Source organism: Phycodurus eques, chromosome 11, assembly GCF_024500275.1.
Source record: "Phycodurus eques isolate BA_2022a chromosome 11, UOR_Pequ_1.1, whole genome shotgun sequence".
Taxonomy (NCBI): domain Eukaryota; kingdom Metazoa; phylum Chordata; class Actinopteri; order Syngnathiformes; family Syngnathidae; genus Phycodurus; species Phycodurus eques.
In genome coordinates, this window is record NC_084535.1 from 4,526,866 (window position 1) to 4,545,597 (window position 18,732).

General features: G+C 41.4%; 2 protein-coding genes and 1 long non-coding RNA gene across 4 annotated transcripts in view; all 3 read right to left on the reverse strand.

Moving 5' to 3' along the window:
- The window catches only part of LOC133409682 (transmembrane protein 41A-B-like), a 6,923-nt gene extending 638 nt beyond the window's left edge, over positions 1-6,285 (reverse strand). Inside the window, exons 1-5 of one of the 2 annotated variants that reach the window (XM_061690040.1) lie at positions 5,723-6,285; positions 2,430-2,580; positions 1,984-2,145; positions 952-1,090; positions 1-866 (exon numbers count right to left, since the gene is read on the reverse strand). The exon at positions 1-866 is cut by the window's left edge and continues 638 nt beyond it. In XM_061690040.1, coding sequence (XP_061546024.1) covers positions 505-866; positions 952-1,090; positions 1,984-2,145; positions 2,430-2,580; positions 5,723-5,844 — 936 coding nt within the window. In that variant the 5' untranslated portion in view covers positions 5,845-6,285 and the 3' untranslated portion in view covers positions 1-504. Of the gene's footprint in view, positions 1,091-1,983; positions 2,146-2,429; positions 2,581-5,722 lie in introns of both variants that reach the window. The other variant, XM_061690039.1, reaches the window with a different exon arrangement.
- A 124-nt stretch (positions 6,286-6,409) lies between these two features.
- LOC133409824 (uncharacterized) lies at positions 6,410-8,763 on the reverse strand. The gene is made up of 3 exons (XR_009769465.1): positions 8,665-8,763; positions 8,325-8,357; positions 6,410-7,125 (listed from the first exon to the last, which is right to left on the reverse strand). It is a non-coding gene; the product is annotated as an uncharacterized LOC133409824 (long non-coding RNA).
- Positions 8,764-12,546: 3,783 nt separating this feature from the next.
- Positions 12,547-15,218, reverse strand: LOC133410146 (chondroitin proteoglycan-2-like). Its single transcript, XM_061690931.1, has 2 exons — positions 14,993-15,218; positions 12,547-13,251 (listed from the first exon to the last, which is right to left on the reverse strand). Exons 1-2 carry the CDS (start codon positions 15,057-15,059, stop codon positions 12,902-12,904), a joined length of 417 nt encoding a protein of 138 aa, XP_061546915.1. The 5' UTR covers positions 15,060-15,218; the 3' UTR covers positions 12,547-12,901.
- Positions 15,219-18,732: the final 3,514 nt, after the last annotated feature.

The following is an 18,732-nucleotide window of genomic DNA, read 5'->3' on the forward strand; positions in this document are numbered from 1 at the left end:
TTAGTGGTGACTGTATTATACTGTCCCCCGCCAGGCGGTTGGGAACAGATTAATAGCACGTCTGTTCATTTTAATGGGGAAAGATGATTTGAGATACGTATTTTAAGTTATGTGTGGTCATGCAACAAATTATACTCATAGCTCAACGCACCACTGTACCTTAAATGTGTGTTTTAATATGTTGAACGCATTTGGGGGAGGCAAGACAATTTAAAAAAAAATGTTTTACTTGATCTCTCGATATCACAGTTTTTCCATCTATTGCGGATCGGTATGGAACACGACCCCACGATAACCATAAATAAATCAAACATATTCGAGGTTTGGCACTGGCGGATTCACCTAGTTGCAGATTTTTTTTTCCATTTTCCTTTGGGAGAGGAATCACCCTTATTTTTTTTTGGTGGAGGATACTTACCGGCGGTATAACCCCGCTTATTCAATAATTTTTGGGGTTTAAAAAAAAAAAAAAAAAAAAGCCTTTTTCCAATGCACTTATGGCCGTCAATTATTCGCGTTCGATCCCGGCCCCTGTCCACAGCGAATAGTGGCAGTCCACTGTGCATTGATCACAGTGACGTCAAGGTTGGCGGTGGAAGGTCCACCAGCGGAGACTTCCGGTATGAAAAGTCCTCGTCCAACCTCCGTCATCGCCTCTTCCGATTGTCCTGCCGTGTTCCGTCCATGCCCTCCACCTTGAGGCTGAGCTTGGCCATAGCGTTTGATGAGCGCGCCGGGCACCAGCGCCACCAGCGCGATGGCCAGCAACTGGGCCAGCGTGGCCCACGAGAAGATGTCGTCCAGGGAGTGGACCTCGGAGAGGATGGCGCCCGTGCGCACGCAGATGAAGTTGTAGGGAATCAAACCTGGGAACGGCAAACCCGGGGGAGCGCTTTTTAGGAAACCGTGCGTCAGCGGTTTGTGCCGCGTGGAAAAAAGGGACCTGCTCACCGATTAAGACGGAGAAGAAGAAGATGGACATGGGGATGTTGAGGACCGGACAGGTGATGTTAAGGAACCAGTTAGGAGTCATGGGGAAGAAGCGCAGAAAGAGGAGGAAAAAGAACAAGCTGCTACGGTTTTCCTCTACCTGACAGAGCAGGAAGAGATGGGAAAAGAGGAAGCAATATGAACGTAAAGACAAGCACAACGGAGACTATATTGAGCAATCTCGAGGAAGAGTCTTTGAAGGACCCCTGAAAAAAAATGGCCAAAATGACTCTACAATTGCAGCCGCTTTAGAGTAAAATGGTTGACTTCCTGTGTCTTTCCTGGCATAGTGATAGGCATGCCAAACAAATTTATGTTTATAAGTGAAACTGATCCCAGGGGGCTGAATTTTCAAAATCCCATTAGAAGTTTGTCTTTGAAGGACCCCTAGTAGAAATAGCAGTGTAACAAGTGGCCGCCGTTCTTGGTGGAATTTTCAAAAATAAGAAAAAAACTTGGAATGAGCACTTAAAACTCCTTTAAAATCATCCATAACAAATACATTCAGGAGAAAACCCAATTGATTCCTTAAGTTCATCAGCTATTCTGCCGTTTCTACGAGAAATAGCAAAAATGACCCGAAAGTGGCAGCTATAAATCAAAACAGTAGACCGCCTGTGTATTTCCGGGAATGGCTTCTTGAGACTTTTTTTGTGGGTTTATGCATGATAAACTTGCCTACCAAATTTCACAGTCGCTAAGAGAAACTGGCTTCGGGGGCAGAATTTTAAAAAACGATTCCAGTAGGATGAGTTATTTTTTGAAGGACTGCTGGAAATAGCCCAAATGAGCCTAAAGCGGCCACTGCAAACCAAAATGGAAGATTTCCAGTGTATTTCTAGTAATGGCTCCTTAAGACTTTTTGTGGATTTAATTATGATAGACATGCCTACCAAAAGTTCATGTTGCTCAGTGAAAATGGCTTCAGGGGCTGAATTTTCATGACATACATTTTCTTTGAGATTCCCCACGGATTCTGCCTAGCAACCATACCTTCCTCTGCAGCAACGCCACCTTGTCCGGGAAGATGCGAACCACATGCTGCTTCCCGAAGGCGGACGACAGGAGGTAGCAGAACGTGGAGCCCGTGGTGGTGAGCAGTGACGCCAGCGCCAGGCCCTCCCAGGGTCCGAATATGGCGCCCGCCAGCATGTTCTGACACGGGAAACAATGAACAGATAGTCAGGTTCCGGATTGGATCTGGATTTATAGACAGAATGGTAGAGCGGGGATTTATTCGCTTGTCCCTTTCATACAGTGAGTGTCGGGTGTTAAACGTCAAACCGTTCTTACGCAGAGGCAGTTCCACCTCTGTCCGATACTACATCAGAAGGCTACAAGTTTGCGGGTCGACCCCCCCCCCCCCCCATTACGTGGCGGACCTTTCAAACAGACAAAGTTGGGGCAAAAGCCAACTTTGAAGGGGGCAAGCGTCTCACCAGGAAGGAGGATCCGGGAATGGCGAAGGACTGCTTGTAGAGGTATGCGCTGCAGAAGAGCAGCAGAACGTAGCCGTGGTGTTCCTGCTTGTAGAACCTGAGCATCTCGGCAAGCTCCCGCAGTTCGTCCAGATCCGACGGGAACTTTAACCTGGAGAATGGGGAAAAACCACAAACTTCAGAGAGCAGTTCAGCGAAGCACTGAAAAGAGAATATGGGAAGTGACGTCATGTTCAAAGCGATAAGACTCCACTGTCAACAAAAGACACTTGTATGATACCGGTATTTCTTAACTCATTCACTGCCAGCCTTCGCAGTTAACATGGATATTTGACTTCTACAGCCGTCAATGGCAGTGAATGCCTACAATTGAATCTTTAATTGTTAAGACTTTAGATTATTTATTTTTTATGTTTGAATATGACTTATGACCAGTAGTTACCTTCATTTTATAACTTAAGAATGTTACCAAAAAAATCTGATCGTCACATGACAGTCAATAGTTGTTAAAGTTAATAATTTCGTAAGCCTAAAAGCATATTTGAACACTTTTGGAAAACAAGAAGAAAAACTATTTATAGCAAGCACATTGGTATTTTTTTAATCAATATTGTAACAGTAAATTAAAAATTATTTTGGAAATAATGCCACTTGGCTAATGATTTGTGATTTTTTTTTTATGTTTTAATATATATTGCTAGTAGTTTTTGTTTTTATACTTAAAAAATACCCCATTCAAATTATGTGTACCGATACTTATTCATCGCAGCTTCCAGGACCAAAATACTATGATTAACAGTCTAAAGAATAGTCCATATTAATAGCCTTGTAGGGAAATGTCAAAGTTTGATTATTTTTTTTTTAATGCACATAAATTGCACTCGCCCAAGTATCTCTAGTTAGATGATTTATTTGTTGGGTGGTCGCCACTGGGCAACACAAGCTGTGTGTGTGTTGCATGCTTGGAAACTGAGCTATTTTTGACTCTTTACAGCAAAGGAAGCAACTAAAAATGATCAAGGATGTTCTTAAAATGTTTGACTACTTGACACGCATTTGTGAAGTGGCAACTAAAGAGAGTCCACTTGCCAACGAGGAGAGAAGCAGAGTGTTTACGCGAGGGAGCTTACGCATTGGGTGAAAATAAAAGTGCCCACTGTGACACATTTCCCTCCTGAAATGCTGAACAAGTTCGTGTGTGGCGTGCGCGCATAACTACCAATCGCGCGGCCACATGTTGGGCCCGACGACCAATAGGAAGCGGCGCTGATGAGAGGCCAAGCAGGTGCTGGACAAGGCCCACAGGCTTAAGTTACTGACAAGAGGGATTTTAGCGCGTGTCTGTGTGTTTTTCTACCCTCTCCTCACATCTATTTATGTCCATCACGCAGTTGAGATTTAAGACAAAATGAATTGGCATGTCTGCCTCAAAATTTTGAGTTCCCGGGTTCAAATCTTGGCCCCAGCGTAAGTGTGAATTAGTGTCTGTCTACGTGTGCCCTGGCCCCCTGCAAGCGTAGCTCCTTTCACAAGCACAATGAATACATACATATTTGAGTCCCGTCAACTGCATCGTGTGAGGCAGAACCCTGCCGGCCCAAAACATAACAGAGTTCATTGTGGTGAATGCAGTGGTCAGTTGTCTTTTTATTTAACAGCCATTGCTTGGCCTTTTTTTTTTTTTTTTTGCTCTGCCGAAATTGTAGTTACACCGTACTGTAGTGCCCTCCTTGTCCACATGCCCTCGCATGTGGACAAGGAGCGCCATAGTCACAAAGATGCATTTTCAGCCGTTTATTAAACGGACAAACAGTTAAACACAAAAATGAGAGAAAAAGGACTCCAGCTCTGGAAATCACTCACTAGACCACATCCCTTAAAGCAGGGGTGTCAAACTCATTTTTCCCGTGGGCCACATTGTTGGTACGGTTTCCCTTCAGAGGGCCGTTATGACTGTGAAACCGTAAATGTTTCGTTTCGCCTCATCATCGTATTCAGTAGCGGGTTGTCAATACAGGATGCAGCCCCACTGCTGCTAAGTCACCTTGAAAAGGATGTGATTTAATGAAAATGAACACATTATAATGAAAACATTGTATGTTTATATCTATTTTCACATGAGTAGTATACATTTAGTGATGTATAAAGTTGGTTTGTTTATCTCGTTAATTTTATGACCCATCTTCCGATTAAGGGCGCATTGATGTTTACTCGTTAAATGTTTGACGTGCAATTGGTTCTCGTGAAATACAAAAGATCTTGCGAGATAGGGCATTGGATTCCATCGGCCTTTAACGTTAAGCAGGGTTACTGTTAAATCCTCCCACCCCTATCAATTTACTGTAAAAAGGGGTTTGATAAAAAAAATCCTTGCAATATTGCAGACGTCATTATTTATTACATATGACTTTCAAATTTTGGTAGAGGTTTTAGCAAGAATCATGGAAGTTGACGGAAATTATTTGTTTTCGCGGGCCACATAAAATGATGTGGTGGGCCGGATTTGGCCCTGGGGCCTTGTGTTTAACACACGTGCCTTAAGGGTACACGTTACACAACATGGCAGCTGTTCTTTTTTTTTTTTTTTTTTGACTCAGCTTGCCCCAACGTACAGAAATCGGGTGCAAACCCACGCTACCTACTTCCGTATTCGGCAAAAACAGTTTGAAGCACTTTTTCTCGGCTACAGAATGGTGGAAGGGGCCGTGACAAATAACACGTAGGAACTTAAAACGTCTACCATGTGTGTTTTTTTTTTTTTTTTTTTTTTTTTAAAGAGATGTCAGTAGCTGGTGTTTAGGCTTTCTTTGTGTTTATATATATTTGTATGAATAAAGGACATGTATTTTACTTTTGTCCGAAAACACATGCCATGAAGAAAACTTCGAATACTCATGTCATCAACCCGTGGTCATACTTGTTAGCCCAGCATTGACAGGAAGTCCACTAACCTGTTTTCCGGGTTTGCTCACATGACGTTCTTTATAGTCTTTTCTGGATTACACATTTTAAACCACTTTGTTTGTTTATGTGCTATTACGTTTTTAAATACAGTGCTGATTTTCTTGATTCAAAATGTGTAACAAAAATGTTTTTAGGGGCTGAAACGGATGAATGACATTTCAATTAATTTCAAAAGGGCCTTTGATATTGCCGGGAAATACAAGAACATTTAGTTGACCAACGAGCTTGGTCACCTGAACAAAAACTCGCAAGTTAAGGTATCACTAGTCGGTATACTATTAAGAATAAAAATAAAAATAAGAGTGAGTTGTCCGTTGCACTTGACCTACTTGTAGTAGTGGGGCTCCGGCTCGGGGTCCCCAGGCGAGGCCGGCCGCAGGTGAGTGGAGAGCACGTAGAGGTAGACGCTGGCCGCCGCCAAGGTGGCCGCTAGCCCGGCGAGGGAGCGCATGTCGTCGTCTCACAAGGTTTAGTTGGTCGCTCGGCGACTTGCAGATTTAAGAAGCGAGCCCGAGGCAGGCGGCGACGTGGTGCGGTCCAGTTGGACGAACACAGCGACCCCGGGGAGGATTCGGTATCCATTACCCGCTAGCACGCGACTTGTGACGGCGACGGCTCAGGTGACACCCGGCAAGCGGCAACTTTCGCTGGTAGGATTCGTTGACTGTTTTTTTTGTCTTTCTTTTTTTCTGCCCCTTTAAACGTGCCAATGTTCGCCGTCGCTTTCCTTTTTGTTTTCTCACCCTTTAAACGTATCAATGTCAATGGTCGTGTAGTGTGTTCTTAAGTGACGTTTTAATGCCATTTACACTCTTAAACTGTCCGGTCGAGTGCCAGTTGACTGGCGGCCAGGTTGTAGTGAGAGGTTCCGGCTACAAGATGGCGGCATGGTTACGAGTTAGCACAAGGGAGAGATGCCTTGTCAATATGACACACTACTGATAAGAGTGTTATCAACAACCCTGTCAACTTTGAATGGTTAAAAAAAAAACAAAAAAAAAACACGCCATGTAGGGCAAAAATTAATAGTTCAAAAGAGTAGTCTGTGCCATATCTGAGCAATAGAAAAGTCAATTAGCCAGTAGAGCTTTGCGCAGTGTTGCCACAGTTGTTGAAAAAGTAACTTCATGACTTTACTGATTGCTTTATTAGTTAGATTCAGCAGCTGCCAAACGTGGCAGTAATATCACTTATCCAAAATACGAAACTGTTTGTTTAACTGTACACACAATACGCTCCACTAGTTACAGAATGACATCAGCATGAACCAATAGCTTAAATATTAGTGCGTAGCTTGAAGCGACATTCAATTCATTAATTGCTTAATTTGTTTAATGTCATTAGGAAGAAAATGGCACAGTAGTGTTTTGACTTTTTAGATTAAATAATTCATGCATCATGTTTTCATGTTTTAATACATTGTGTGTGTGTTATGGCCAGAAAAAGAAGTAGACTCAAGGAAAGACGGTCACAACTGCTCGGTGAGCAGCAGTAATATTATGCTATGCGAATTATCTTATTGTGTGTGATGTGAGTCATGTTATGCTGTCTGTCTACAGTTATGTTCAGGAATTTATTTTTGTACTTTTATTGATCTTGCTCACTGCAATCTGTTATTGCTTCACAATAAAAATAGAAAAAAAAGACAAAGAATGGCAAAAAAATAAATTAGAAAGCCGGCATGTCGGCGGCGCATGGCTGTTTGATGAGCCGTCTTCGTCGTCACCGCTCCCTGTTAGAAATAAATTTTAATTAGGTTTACGAGACAGACGGGTAACGCAAAACTGTAAAGCATACCTGAAAATACATTGGAAGTTTGCCATTTTGCTTTGAAGCAGACATTTTGGCCATTTCCTGGGGTACTTCAATAACAAAGTAATTCTAAAGATTTTGTCCGATCACTAGCACGTATTTAAAAGACACATACGACTAGAGACACTGGGTGAATTCAAATTGCGAATGGCAGCATTTCGACAGTGCATGGCAGGTTAGTAAGTTTGACGACTCACCCTCTGTTTCGGCCAATTTCAAGATCCATGTTGAAAGAAAATTTTAATTATGTACACTCGACATACAGGTAAAGCAAAATTGTGAAGCATGCCTGAAAATGTATTGGAAGTCGGCCTTTTTGCTTTGAAGCAGCCGTTTTGGTCATTTCCAGGGGTATCTTATATCTGTTTTATTTTTTTTATTTTATTTTTATTTTTTGCTGCTTTTAGTTTGATCCCGTCTCCAGTGTTTCCTCACTGCAAATTGCTGACACTGCCTTTCATTTATGAACACATGAAAACATTACCCAAGTTATTTTAGCATAGTATTTTAGTGTTTAAAATCCTTTGTAGTGGACATTTGTAGTTATTTCCTCCATTTTGTTCAGGTTTTTTTTTCTGTTTGCTGTAAAAAAACAAAAAATAAGAATAATAATTTCCACCCTAATGGACACATATTTTAGAGATAAATAGTAAAAAAAAAAAAAAAAATGTGATTCGTAATTACATTTTGAGCTAATTGGAATGTGAGGTAATTAGAATACTAAAAGAAAAAAAAAAACGTTTGTAATCATCTGTGAGGTAATTAGAACACCGAAAACAAGATTGGGGAATTAAAAAAAAAAAAAAAATGGTGATTGGAGAATATTTTTTTCCCATGTAATCACAAGGCTATAAAATAGAATTAGAATCGTTATTTGTCATTAAAGTCTGATTGAGTGAGTGATGGATTGATTGATTGATTGAATGTTGTTGTTTCACTTTATGTGCCCTGCGATTGGCTGGCGACAAGGTCAGGAAGTAACCGGTCTCTCGTAACAAGACAACCGGGATCAGCTCCAGCTCATCCACGACACTCGTGAGGATAATCAGTGCAGAAAATGGAGGGATACACTCGATAGCCCTGTGAATCAAAAGCGGGTTGGTAAATCGGAATACTTACTGAAAAACTCAATTGAAGCTTTGTTCCCGCTCTCTGTTGGAAGACAATTTGAGTTAAGTATACTTGACAGATGGGTAATGCAAAATTGTGACATAAGCCTGAAATTACATCGGCACTCTGCCATTTTGCTTTTGAAGCGGCCGTTTTGGCAATTTCCGGGGACGCTTCAAAGACGGTCACCCTTAAGATTTTGTCTACCAAATTTGAATGACTTATGCGAACTAGATGAATGAATCAATATCAGTGGAGCGTTTAAGTTGGATGACTCACTGGGAGGCTTAACCTCAATTAGCGGTCCGGAATTGTGTTGGAAGAAAAGTAAACATCCACGTGTCATTACCCTGTATAATTTGGAGTGCCCCAACTTCTTTTCCATTATTTCCCTATATGAAATAAGGAGCGTACCATCATCCTCCATGGAATGGAGGCGCGGTATGGATGCCAGTGCCAGCAGGCTGTATGCCACCGATTTGACCCAGAGGTCTTATATACCACGCTGGGTGTGTTTAAAACATCTCAACATTCCACCCCTGTCGATCTCAACGTTGATCGTATCTTCGTCATTTATTTCCTTCTTGCGTGGCAGCCTGAGTCATGCACTGACAACAATACAATACATTCATGAGACACATTACAATATAACTTTGGTTTAGTTCTTTAATCACGTCAGAAACAATAGCCCAGCGTGTCTTTTGTTTTGTAACCGCATCTAAAATTAGAAGTTGCCAGCCTGAGTCATGCACTGACAACAATACAATACATTCATGAGACACATTACAGTGTAACTTTGGTTTAGTTCTTTAATCACGTCAGAAACAATAGCCCAGCGTGTCTTTTGTTTTTTTAACCGCATCTAAAATTATAAGTTGCCATAACAATGTCAAATGAATTTACAAACCAGGTGTAGTGGTCTCCTTGTTCAGTATGCCAAATTTTCCGTGTCTTTCCAACTAAGTGTCTTTATAGTTAAGAGTCCGAGCACCAGCCAGTAATCACTTTATTTATTCTTCTTCTGCGCGGTCCATACTTTGGGGAACACATCCATCCACTTTTTGTACTGCTTGTCCTCATACGGGTTGGAGGGAGCTGGAGCCCGTCCCAGCTGACTTTGTGCGAGAGAAGCAGAGTACATCCTGGGCAGGTTCCCAGCCAATCACAGGGCACATCCGGAAGTGTCCAGGACATAACATGAAAGAGGGTCCCCACTTTCCTCAAGTCCCAAGAACCTACCAAGACACTTCATTATTGTGTCACTAAAAATTATTCAATTACGATACACATTTGACATGACACGCTTACTAGAACAGCTGAACTTTATTTGGGGTTAATTAGGGGCATTTTAAATGTGCGAAGGTTTGTGCTGACCCCAATTTAATGAAATTTAATCAAATCTAACCTTGTCCCAATCTGCTCTATGCGGAACGTAACGTGACCAACCTGGAAAAAAGAGAGAGCTGACTTCCTGTGTATAGTGCGCTAACAAACATGTCTACGGTTTGATTACATGTTTGTTTGAAGTCGAACTTGCTAAAATTGTGTTTTCTTTATAGCTGGTGTCTTTGGACAAAAGTTAAATACATGTAAATCATTTATTGATACAAATATCCATCCATCCATCCATTTTCTGAGCCGCTTTTCCTCACTAGGGTCGCAGACGTGCTGGAGCTATCATTGGGCAGGAGGCGGGGTACACCCTGAACTGGTTGCCGGCCAATCACAGGGCACAAACAAACAAACAACCATTCGCACTCAGATTCACACCTACGGGCAATTTAGAGTCGTCAATTAAACTACCATGCATGTTTTTGGGATGTGGGAGGAAACCGGAGTGCCCGGAGAAAACCCACACAGGCACGGGGAGAACATGCGAACTCCACACAGGCGGGGACGGGGATTGAACCCCAGTCCTCAGAACTGTGAGGCAGACGCTCTAAGCAGTCTCCACCGTGCCGCCTATTTATACAAATATGATCTATGTAAACGCGAACGAAGCCTAAACATAGAATATTGTAATCTTTGGAGGCTCTGTGGTGATATTTTGTTTAAAAAACAATAAAGACATTGTAGATGTTTAAACTTCTGACATTTGCTTTGTCATGGCCCCTTTCGTCATACAGCTGAACCAGGAGAAATTGCGTAGACCTGTTTTGCTAGTGAGAATGATGGAAGAATTAGGAGTTGAAAAAAAAAATAAAATAAATCCAAGTCTTGAGTGCCTTGTGCCTCTAGGGCGGAGGTCGGCAACCCGCGGCTCTCGAGCCGAATGCGGCTCTTTAGCGCCGCACTAGTAGCTCCCTGGAGCTTTTTCAATAATGTATGAATATGGAAAAAATATGTTTTATTGTGGTTTCTGTAGGAGGACAAGCATGACACAAACATTCTTAATTTCAACATTTCTGTCAACGAAGATTTGCGTCATAGGCTGCGACGCGCGCTTCTTTGAGCTCGTCGTGGCAGGTGGCTGTCGCAAACAAACCGGCGGGTGTGTGATGGGCCATGGATCGCAAAGGGAAAAAGAGAAAGATAGCTGAGGAGAACAGAGGATTCAACAGTTCTCGGACCGAATCGTTTTGCTTTCATTGACAACGCGGAAGGTTTGCCTACATGTCTGCTTTGTTATGAGATATATAGTCACGTGGAAAGACATTTCCAGGGAAGGTATGCTACCTGTCCTTGTTGAACACATTACCAGGATTAAATTAAGATGACCTCGAAATGGAAATGGCCGATATAGCTGACAAAGATTTATGGGTGTCCAAATTCAAAAATCTGATAGCCGATCTTGAAAATGTCACTCTCCAGAAAGCCCAGCGTGCCCAAAGCCACGAATGAAGGGAAATTGAAAGCCTCGCAACAACCGAGAAACTTGTTTGAAACATGGAATGCTCTTCCTGACAGTTCAACATACCTGTGCGAGCAGATATGATCAAACATGACCTACATTAAACCACCTCACAGATGAGAGCATGCATTCATGTGCCGAGATGAAAGTTACATCTTACATGCCCGATGTTGAGAAGCTGTCCAGTGATGTCCGAAAACAGAAGTCACATTAAACGGGTAAGAACATATTTAGCAACAAAGTGTCCGTTTTTATATAAAGTGGTTTCTGATTTTGGCGGCAAGGTTGGTCGACTGGTTAGAGCGTCAGCCTCACAGTTCTGAGGATCCGGGTTCAATCCCCATCCCCGCCTGTGTGGAGTTCGGATGTTCTCCCCGTGCCTGCGTGGGTTTTCTCCGGGCACTCCGGTTTCCTCCCACATCCCAAAAATCATGCATTAATTGGAGACTCTAAATTGCCCGTAGGCATGACTGTGAGTGTGAATGGTTGTTTGTTTCTATGTGCCCTGCGATTGGCTGGCAACCAGTTCAGGGTGTACCCCGCCTCCTGCCCGATGACAGCTGGGATAGGCTCCAGCACGCCCGCGACCCTAGTGAGGAGAAGCGGCTCAGAAAATGGATGGATGGGTTTCATGATTTTTGTCAGTATATATTTGGAATGACACACAGGCATATTATTGTGTTTCGTTGCTCAGGTCCGAGGACGGCTGCGTTGTATTGTGCGTGTCAAACGAAAGGAGGATGCTGCTTTTTTACTTTACATGGGCTTACTTGGCATTTGTAGAACACTCAAGAGGATAATGGAGAGAAATCAAACTTAAGCTGTATTGTTGAAATTTTATATACTTTACCTTTTCAAAAGGCTGGTGTTTCATTATTTAAGCAGGCTGTGATTTAATTGCAGGCTGTGATTTATCACTCGTGCAATTGTAGCCTATTCCTTTGTGTCTGTTGCCGCCATTAGGGGTGGAAAGAAAAGAGGATTGTGCATTATTTTATTTTATTAATCGGAATGAAACTGGCTTATTTTCGTAGTACTTACCTTTTCAAAAGGCTGCTGTTTTATTTTTATAATTGCAGGCTGCGTTTTATTACACTCTGTCAGTTGCCCAGATAAGGGAGAAAAGAGAACAGGATTGTTTGTATTATTGAGGACGGCACTTTATTTCCATGGGGAGGTCTGAAATTAGTGCCCTACGACTGACTGGTGACCAGTTCAGGGTGTAGTCCGCTTTTCGCCCTAAGTCAGCTGGGATAGGCTCCAGTGACCTGTGACCCTAACCAGGATAAGCGGTGTTGAAAATGGATGGCTGGATGGGGCTGAAACTACAGGAGGAATATTCCATTTTGTTTTTTTTGAATCCTCAAAATATAATTGACATTTAAAAAAGAAAATCATTTTTCTTTATTATATTTCTATAATTTCATCAATGCGATGAAACATAACACATCAATAATGGAAGTAACTTAAAACACTGTCGTACAGCAGAGTAGTCACGTGGTGCGTCATTCTTTAATCATGAATGCTCATTATGTCATTTGGATAGTAGGCTAATATAGACACTTGCAGCATGTGTTGCCTTCATTATAAGGCTTATATAAGGCTTTTAATTTTTTGCGGCTCCAGACAGATTTTTTTTTTATTTGTTTTTTTTTTTTTTTTTTTTTTTGGTCGAATATGGCTCTTTCAACATTTTGGGTTGCCGACCCTTCTCATATGCACCATCATCCTAATTCTAATAATAAATGTCGTCATCTGACATTTCTCGGGATTCTTCCCCGGACTCTTCCTCGAAATCCTCCCCGGACTCTTCCTCGGACTCTTCCTCGGACTCTTCCTCGGACTCTTCCCCGGACTCTTCCCCGGACTCTTCCCCGGACTCTTCCCCGGACTCATCCCCGGACTCATCCCCGGACTCATCCCCGGACCCTTCCCCGGACTCATCCCCGGACTCATCCCCGGACTCTTCCCCGGACTCTTCCCCGGACTCGTCCCCGGACTCGTCCCCGGACTCATCCCCGGACTCATCCCCGGACTCATCCCCGGACTCTTCCCTGGACTCGTCCTCATCTACTGAATCGCTACCTGCAAAGAAATTGTAGAACTTTTTGTGGATGTCATTAAATTAGACAGTGGTGACTTATCTCAAGTGGCCTTCATTTGCATTCTGGACACAGAGGTTTTCTCTGGGGGGAGTCCCAAGAGTCTCTGGAGTCTCTTTTTTTTTTTTTTTTTTTTTTTTGTGGTTCTACCTATGATAGACACCCCCACCAAATTTCAGGGGGTTAAGGACTACTGGCTTTAGGAAATGCCCAACAATTTTCATACTGGCTTTGTCGCTTGAACTAAAAACAATTTGAATCTTGTTGAATCGCACATAGTCAAATTCTATCCCCAAATAGGCTAATTAAACGCAATGTCTTTTGCTTTCAGAAAAAAAAAACTGAGCAGGATTTCAAATTAAATAGTTATTAATCTTCTGTTTTCGTCATTCCTTGATTATTTTAATTTGAATATATATATATATATAATCTCTATCTATTGTAATACATAATAAGTCTTGAGATTTCTTTTGTAGGTCTACTCATTATAAACATGCCTACTAAATTTTGGGTGCCTAAGAAATACCGGTTTTGCGCGCTGAATCTTCACAAATGTGCATTTTATGGAAGGTCGTCAAATTATTTTTCAACAAAAACATTTTATTTATTTATTTATTTATTTATTTTATTGGAAACTTCCAGAGACTCTTGGGACTCCCAAGAGTCTCTGGAAGTCTCCTTTTTTTCTCCAAAAAAAAAAAGTCTCAAAAACCAATGGCCCAAATGACACAGGAAGTCTGTCATTTCCGTTTAAAGCGGCTCAAGTTCTTCTGGAATATTTAAAAGAATTTAGCCCCCAAAACCAGATTCATTTAGAAACTAATTTGGTAGACATGCCGATCATGATTAGACCGACAAAATAGTCTTTAAAAAAACAAACACAGGAAGTCTGGCAGAAAAAAATGGCAGTGTGTCAAATTGCTGAGTCTGGTTAGAATGGCCACTTCAATCTGCGTACATCGCACCCACAATTTTGAAAATCGGATGATGGGTTCCAGAAGAATCAATTTTATTTGTGTTGAAAAAATTGCCTTTTTAGGAATTTGTTTTTTGTGATAACGACACTTGAAAATCTAAAAAAAAACAAAACGCATTCAAATTAGAGTAAAACAGTATAGCTTGATTATTTCTCACCATATCTCCTGAACTCTTTGGTTTTATCTGCTACTCGAGGAACCCCCTTCTCAGATTGGCTGACATGTTTAATTGAAAAATATCCACCAAAAAGGAATTTTCCAAGTCGGTGCGTTAAAATTAGCGTGATCTTTCAAACGGTGTCACTTGCCCTAAATAACTCGACTTAAATGCTACTAATGGAGCATTATTCATGAAAAGAGCAGTGTGGACTGTAGAATAGGTCATTTACTTTATTCATCAATAGTTTTTTGCTGACATTATTTGTAATGGAGGATTTTATAGGTGTTTAAAGTGCTCATTCTGTGTTTTTTTTTAAAATTTTATTTATTTATTTATTTATTTTTTAGAATACTTCACAAAGATGGCGGCCACTTGTCACATTGCTACTTATAGACAAAGACAAACTCGACCCGCCGATTTTGTCCAATTGTTAACAAATTTGAATTATATACACTAAACAGACGGGTAACACAAAATTGTCAAGCCTGGAAAAAAAACAAAAAAATACATTGTAAGTCTGCCATTTAGCTTGCCCCCCCCACACACACACACTAAAAATCGACACACTATCTAAATAAAGAGCGTACCATCATCCATGGAGCGGGCAGGCATGGCCGCCAGCGCCAGCAGCAGGATGACGACGTGGACTCTCATGATTTCTTCTTTTCACCGCAGGACAACGTGAGCTCGCTGTATGCCACCAATTTGAACCAGAGGTCTTTTATACCACGGTGGGTGTGATATAATCATCCAACCTCTCCGCCGACTTCATCGTTTTTAGTTGCTCCCCACTTGTATGACAGCACCAAGGTGAGCAGCCACATAAATGCTGTACACACACAAGGAGCCATTAAAAAACAAGTTTTGTTTGTTTTCTGGAATGCTTCCCTTTTGTTTTGCAATCACAGCTGAAATTACAAGATGCCAAGAGGTTATGTCAAGTGAATGTCTTTTGCACAGCAGGTTCTTGTCACAGTAGTAGTAAGATGACGTGAACTCTCATGATTTCTTCCTCTTAACGTAGCACAGCTTCGGCTCACTGATTAGCACCTGAAGTATTTTTTGTCACGCTGGGTGTGTTTGAAACATCTCAACCAACCACTCCATCAACTTAAAAGTCTAACTTCTCCTCATTATTGACCAATGCAGTGTACTACTGTATATACAGTGCAAGGGGAGCCATTTAAAAACAAATTTGGTGTGTTTTTTGGTATGCAATGAGAAAACTCTGCATCGCGCTTCTGTCTTATTTTCTAATCACATCTCAAATTATAAGATGCCACAACAATATGTTTCATGAAAGTCATTTACAATGCAAGGTCAGCCATCTGTTTGTTCAGGAGGGTATTCACGTTTTTTTTTTGTCATCTAATGAAGGGTGGAGAAAGTTAGTTTTTTGTTTTGGAAAAAACTTCCCTTTTGGGGGCCTGGGGCCTCATGTACAAAGACTTGTGTGGATTTCCTACTAAAGCATGGCGTACGCTCAAATCCAGAAAAAAAAAAAAAAATGTGGCTGACTGATCACCCCACAAGGTAAATACGATTTATTTTCATAACTCGCAACAAATGTGTTCATACAGTAACCTCCACATTTTGAATTCAAATCGAAGCACATCAACATATCAAAGAGGATAACAAAAATGTTGACTCCTGTTTGATGAGTCACGTAATTATTTGAATACACAGGCGAGGACACGCAGTCGCAGCCACATGCTACATGTTCGGGGATTTTTTTTCACCGTCCCCGGTGTCTCTAGTGCAGTGATTCTCAACCAGTGTGCCGTGGGAAATCGTAAAATTTGACGTAATTGCTCAAAAATGTATTTATTTACAAGATATATTGTATGTTAATCTATTTATGCCAGTGATGCATAGTGACAAAACAAATAAATAGTCTTCTATTAGTTGGCAGGAAGTATATACAGTAATGAACTTTTTTTTGACATTTTTGTTTGTTGGCGTGCCGTGAGATTTTTCAACAGTAAAATATGTGCCTTGGCTCCATAAAGGTTGGAAATCACTGCTGTAGTGTCACAGACGCTGAGGATTCATCCCCCGTTCCTGGCATCTCCTCCGGCCTCCCCGGCGTCTCTGACGCAATTACGCTCCAACAACCGGCTGCTGCTGGCGGCCCGACTGGCCGTGTCCTCACCCGTGCTGTGCTGGAGTCACAAGAGGAGATTGTGAGGGAAACAGGCAGCATAAATGATCGCCTTGATCAATTTATAGGCGCCCTCACGAATATCAATGATTCGTTTAATAAACTGGTTAACACGTGAATTCCGAGTCCTTGCTTCTTTCACATTGGTGAAATCAAATGCTGTCGGGCATGAATTGTTCATCAGTGCTAGTTGTTCATGTGTCTCTGATGTGCGAATGTATGATAACAGTTTCCCAGCGTCACCTCTTAAGTGTCGCCAAAGCACCAACAGCTGCAGAAACGTGCGTACGCCAGCCGTGAAGTTGGCGTGAGGCACCGCACATTTCCACGGTCATTTCACCTTTTGTACATGAGGCCCCAGGTCTCTTGAAATCTTTTTTTAAAAGTAAATTCAAGGCATTGGATGATGATGCAACAGGTTGTAAATGCTCTGATGGCTGATCTTGTTGAGATTTCACTGGATATGTTGATGTGCCTTCTTATTCATTTTGTACTGTTTGTTTGTTTTCTATGTTGTCTGTGTTCCATGACAACTTGTTGTCCTGGACCAGGACACTTTTGGAAAGGGGATTTTCAATCTCAATGTGGCTTTCCTGGTGAAACAATTTCAAATCAAAAAATGGCCCGTAAATGGCTCGTATCTCGGAAAACTCACAAGTCGGGCCACTTGTATCGCAAGACACGAGTCAGCTGATTTGGTTACTGAGATCATGGCATAAACAAAATCTCCTACTCTGACTGTGAATTGTTGGTGGTCTACATCTGCCTTGGCAACCAGTCCAGGGTGTACGCCGCCTCTGCTCCGTGTTGCTCTGATCACAAGCACAATGAATACACGTTGAATGAATACACTCATTAATTGCACCTTCTGAGGCAAAACCGATTGCAAAAATGTTTTGTGAATAATACAATTGAACAATACGAGGAAATATTTTTATTTATTCAAATAATTCACACTTTTAAATATCGATTGTAGCCCTTGAGTTTAAAGTTTTGCCCGCCCCAGTCGAGATCCTGTTTTTGACAAGCGCTTTCACATGCATCATGAAGACACCGGGAAACGTTTTTTTAAAATGCGTAAGCCAAATAAAATTTTATTGTGGAATTGTATTGTGTGATGACTCACCTTCAGCCACAACCTCAAACTCACTGTGCTCTCCGTTCACTCCTGTTGGAAGAAAAGTAGATATTAAAGTCTCAATACTGTGTACACCATCATCGAGTTTTCCGGCCTCCCAAATTTCCCGTGCACCCCAAATATGTCACGCTGGATGTGTTTGAAACATCTCAAGCAACCACTCCATCGACTTAAATGTCGAACTCCTCCTCATTATTGACCAAAGCAGTCTACTACTTTAGGTACAGTGCATGGAGAGCCATTTAAAAACAAGTTTGGTGTGTTTTTTGGTATGCAATGAGAAAACGCCGCATCGCGCTTCTGTGTTATTTTCTCATCACAACTGAAATTATTAGCTGCCACAACAGTATGCTACATGAAAGTGGTTTACAATGCAAGTTTAGCCATTGTTGAGGAAAGTGTTAACTGGGTGGAGCCTGGTGTCAAAATTTGCTGATAATTTCAAGTAGCAAGGTGACAAGATTTCCCCAAAAATTTGGAGGGCTTCTCCAAGTCGATGCGTCAAAATTACCGTAACGTTTTAAAAGGTGTCACTTGTCCTAAATACTCATCTTAAATAGCACAAATGGAACATTCTCGTGAGAAAATCAGTGTGGGTAGTACAATTTTCTTTCCTAATCAATAGTTTTTTTTCTTCAGTGTATTTGTTATGAAGGATTTTAGTGCCGTTTGAAGTGCTTGTTCCATGTTTTTTATTTTATTTTAATTTTTTAGCAAATTCCACACAATTCACAAGACTTTCTTTTTTCAAGGATTTGCCGTGAAAAAGGGGGTGCGAGGACCCGTTTACTGCCTAATTGTGGTTGTCGTTTGCGGTGGTTTCGGATGCAAAATAATCAATTAGAATACTCGTTTCTCATTCAAGTCAAGACAACACGTATTTTATTTTTTATTTTTTACTGATTACAGAGGTGCCATGCCACACAAGTGAGAACTTAGTTTTTCGAGATACGAGCTATCCTCGGGCTGATTTTAAAAAATATATATTTTTTCTATTTTTGCTTTGATTTGTGAGCGCAAATTTAACA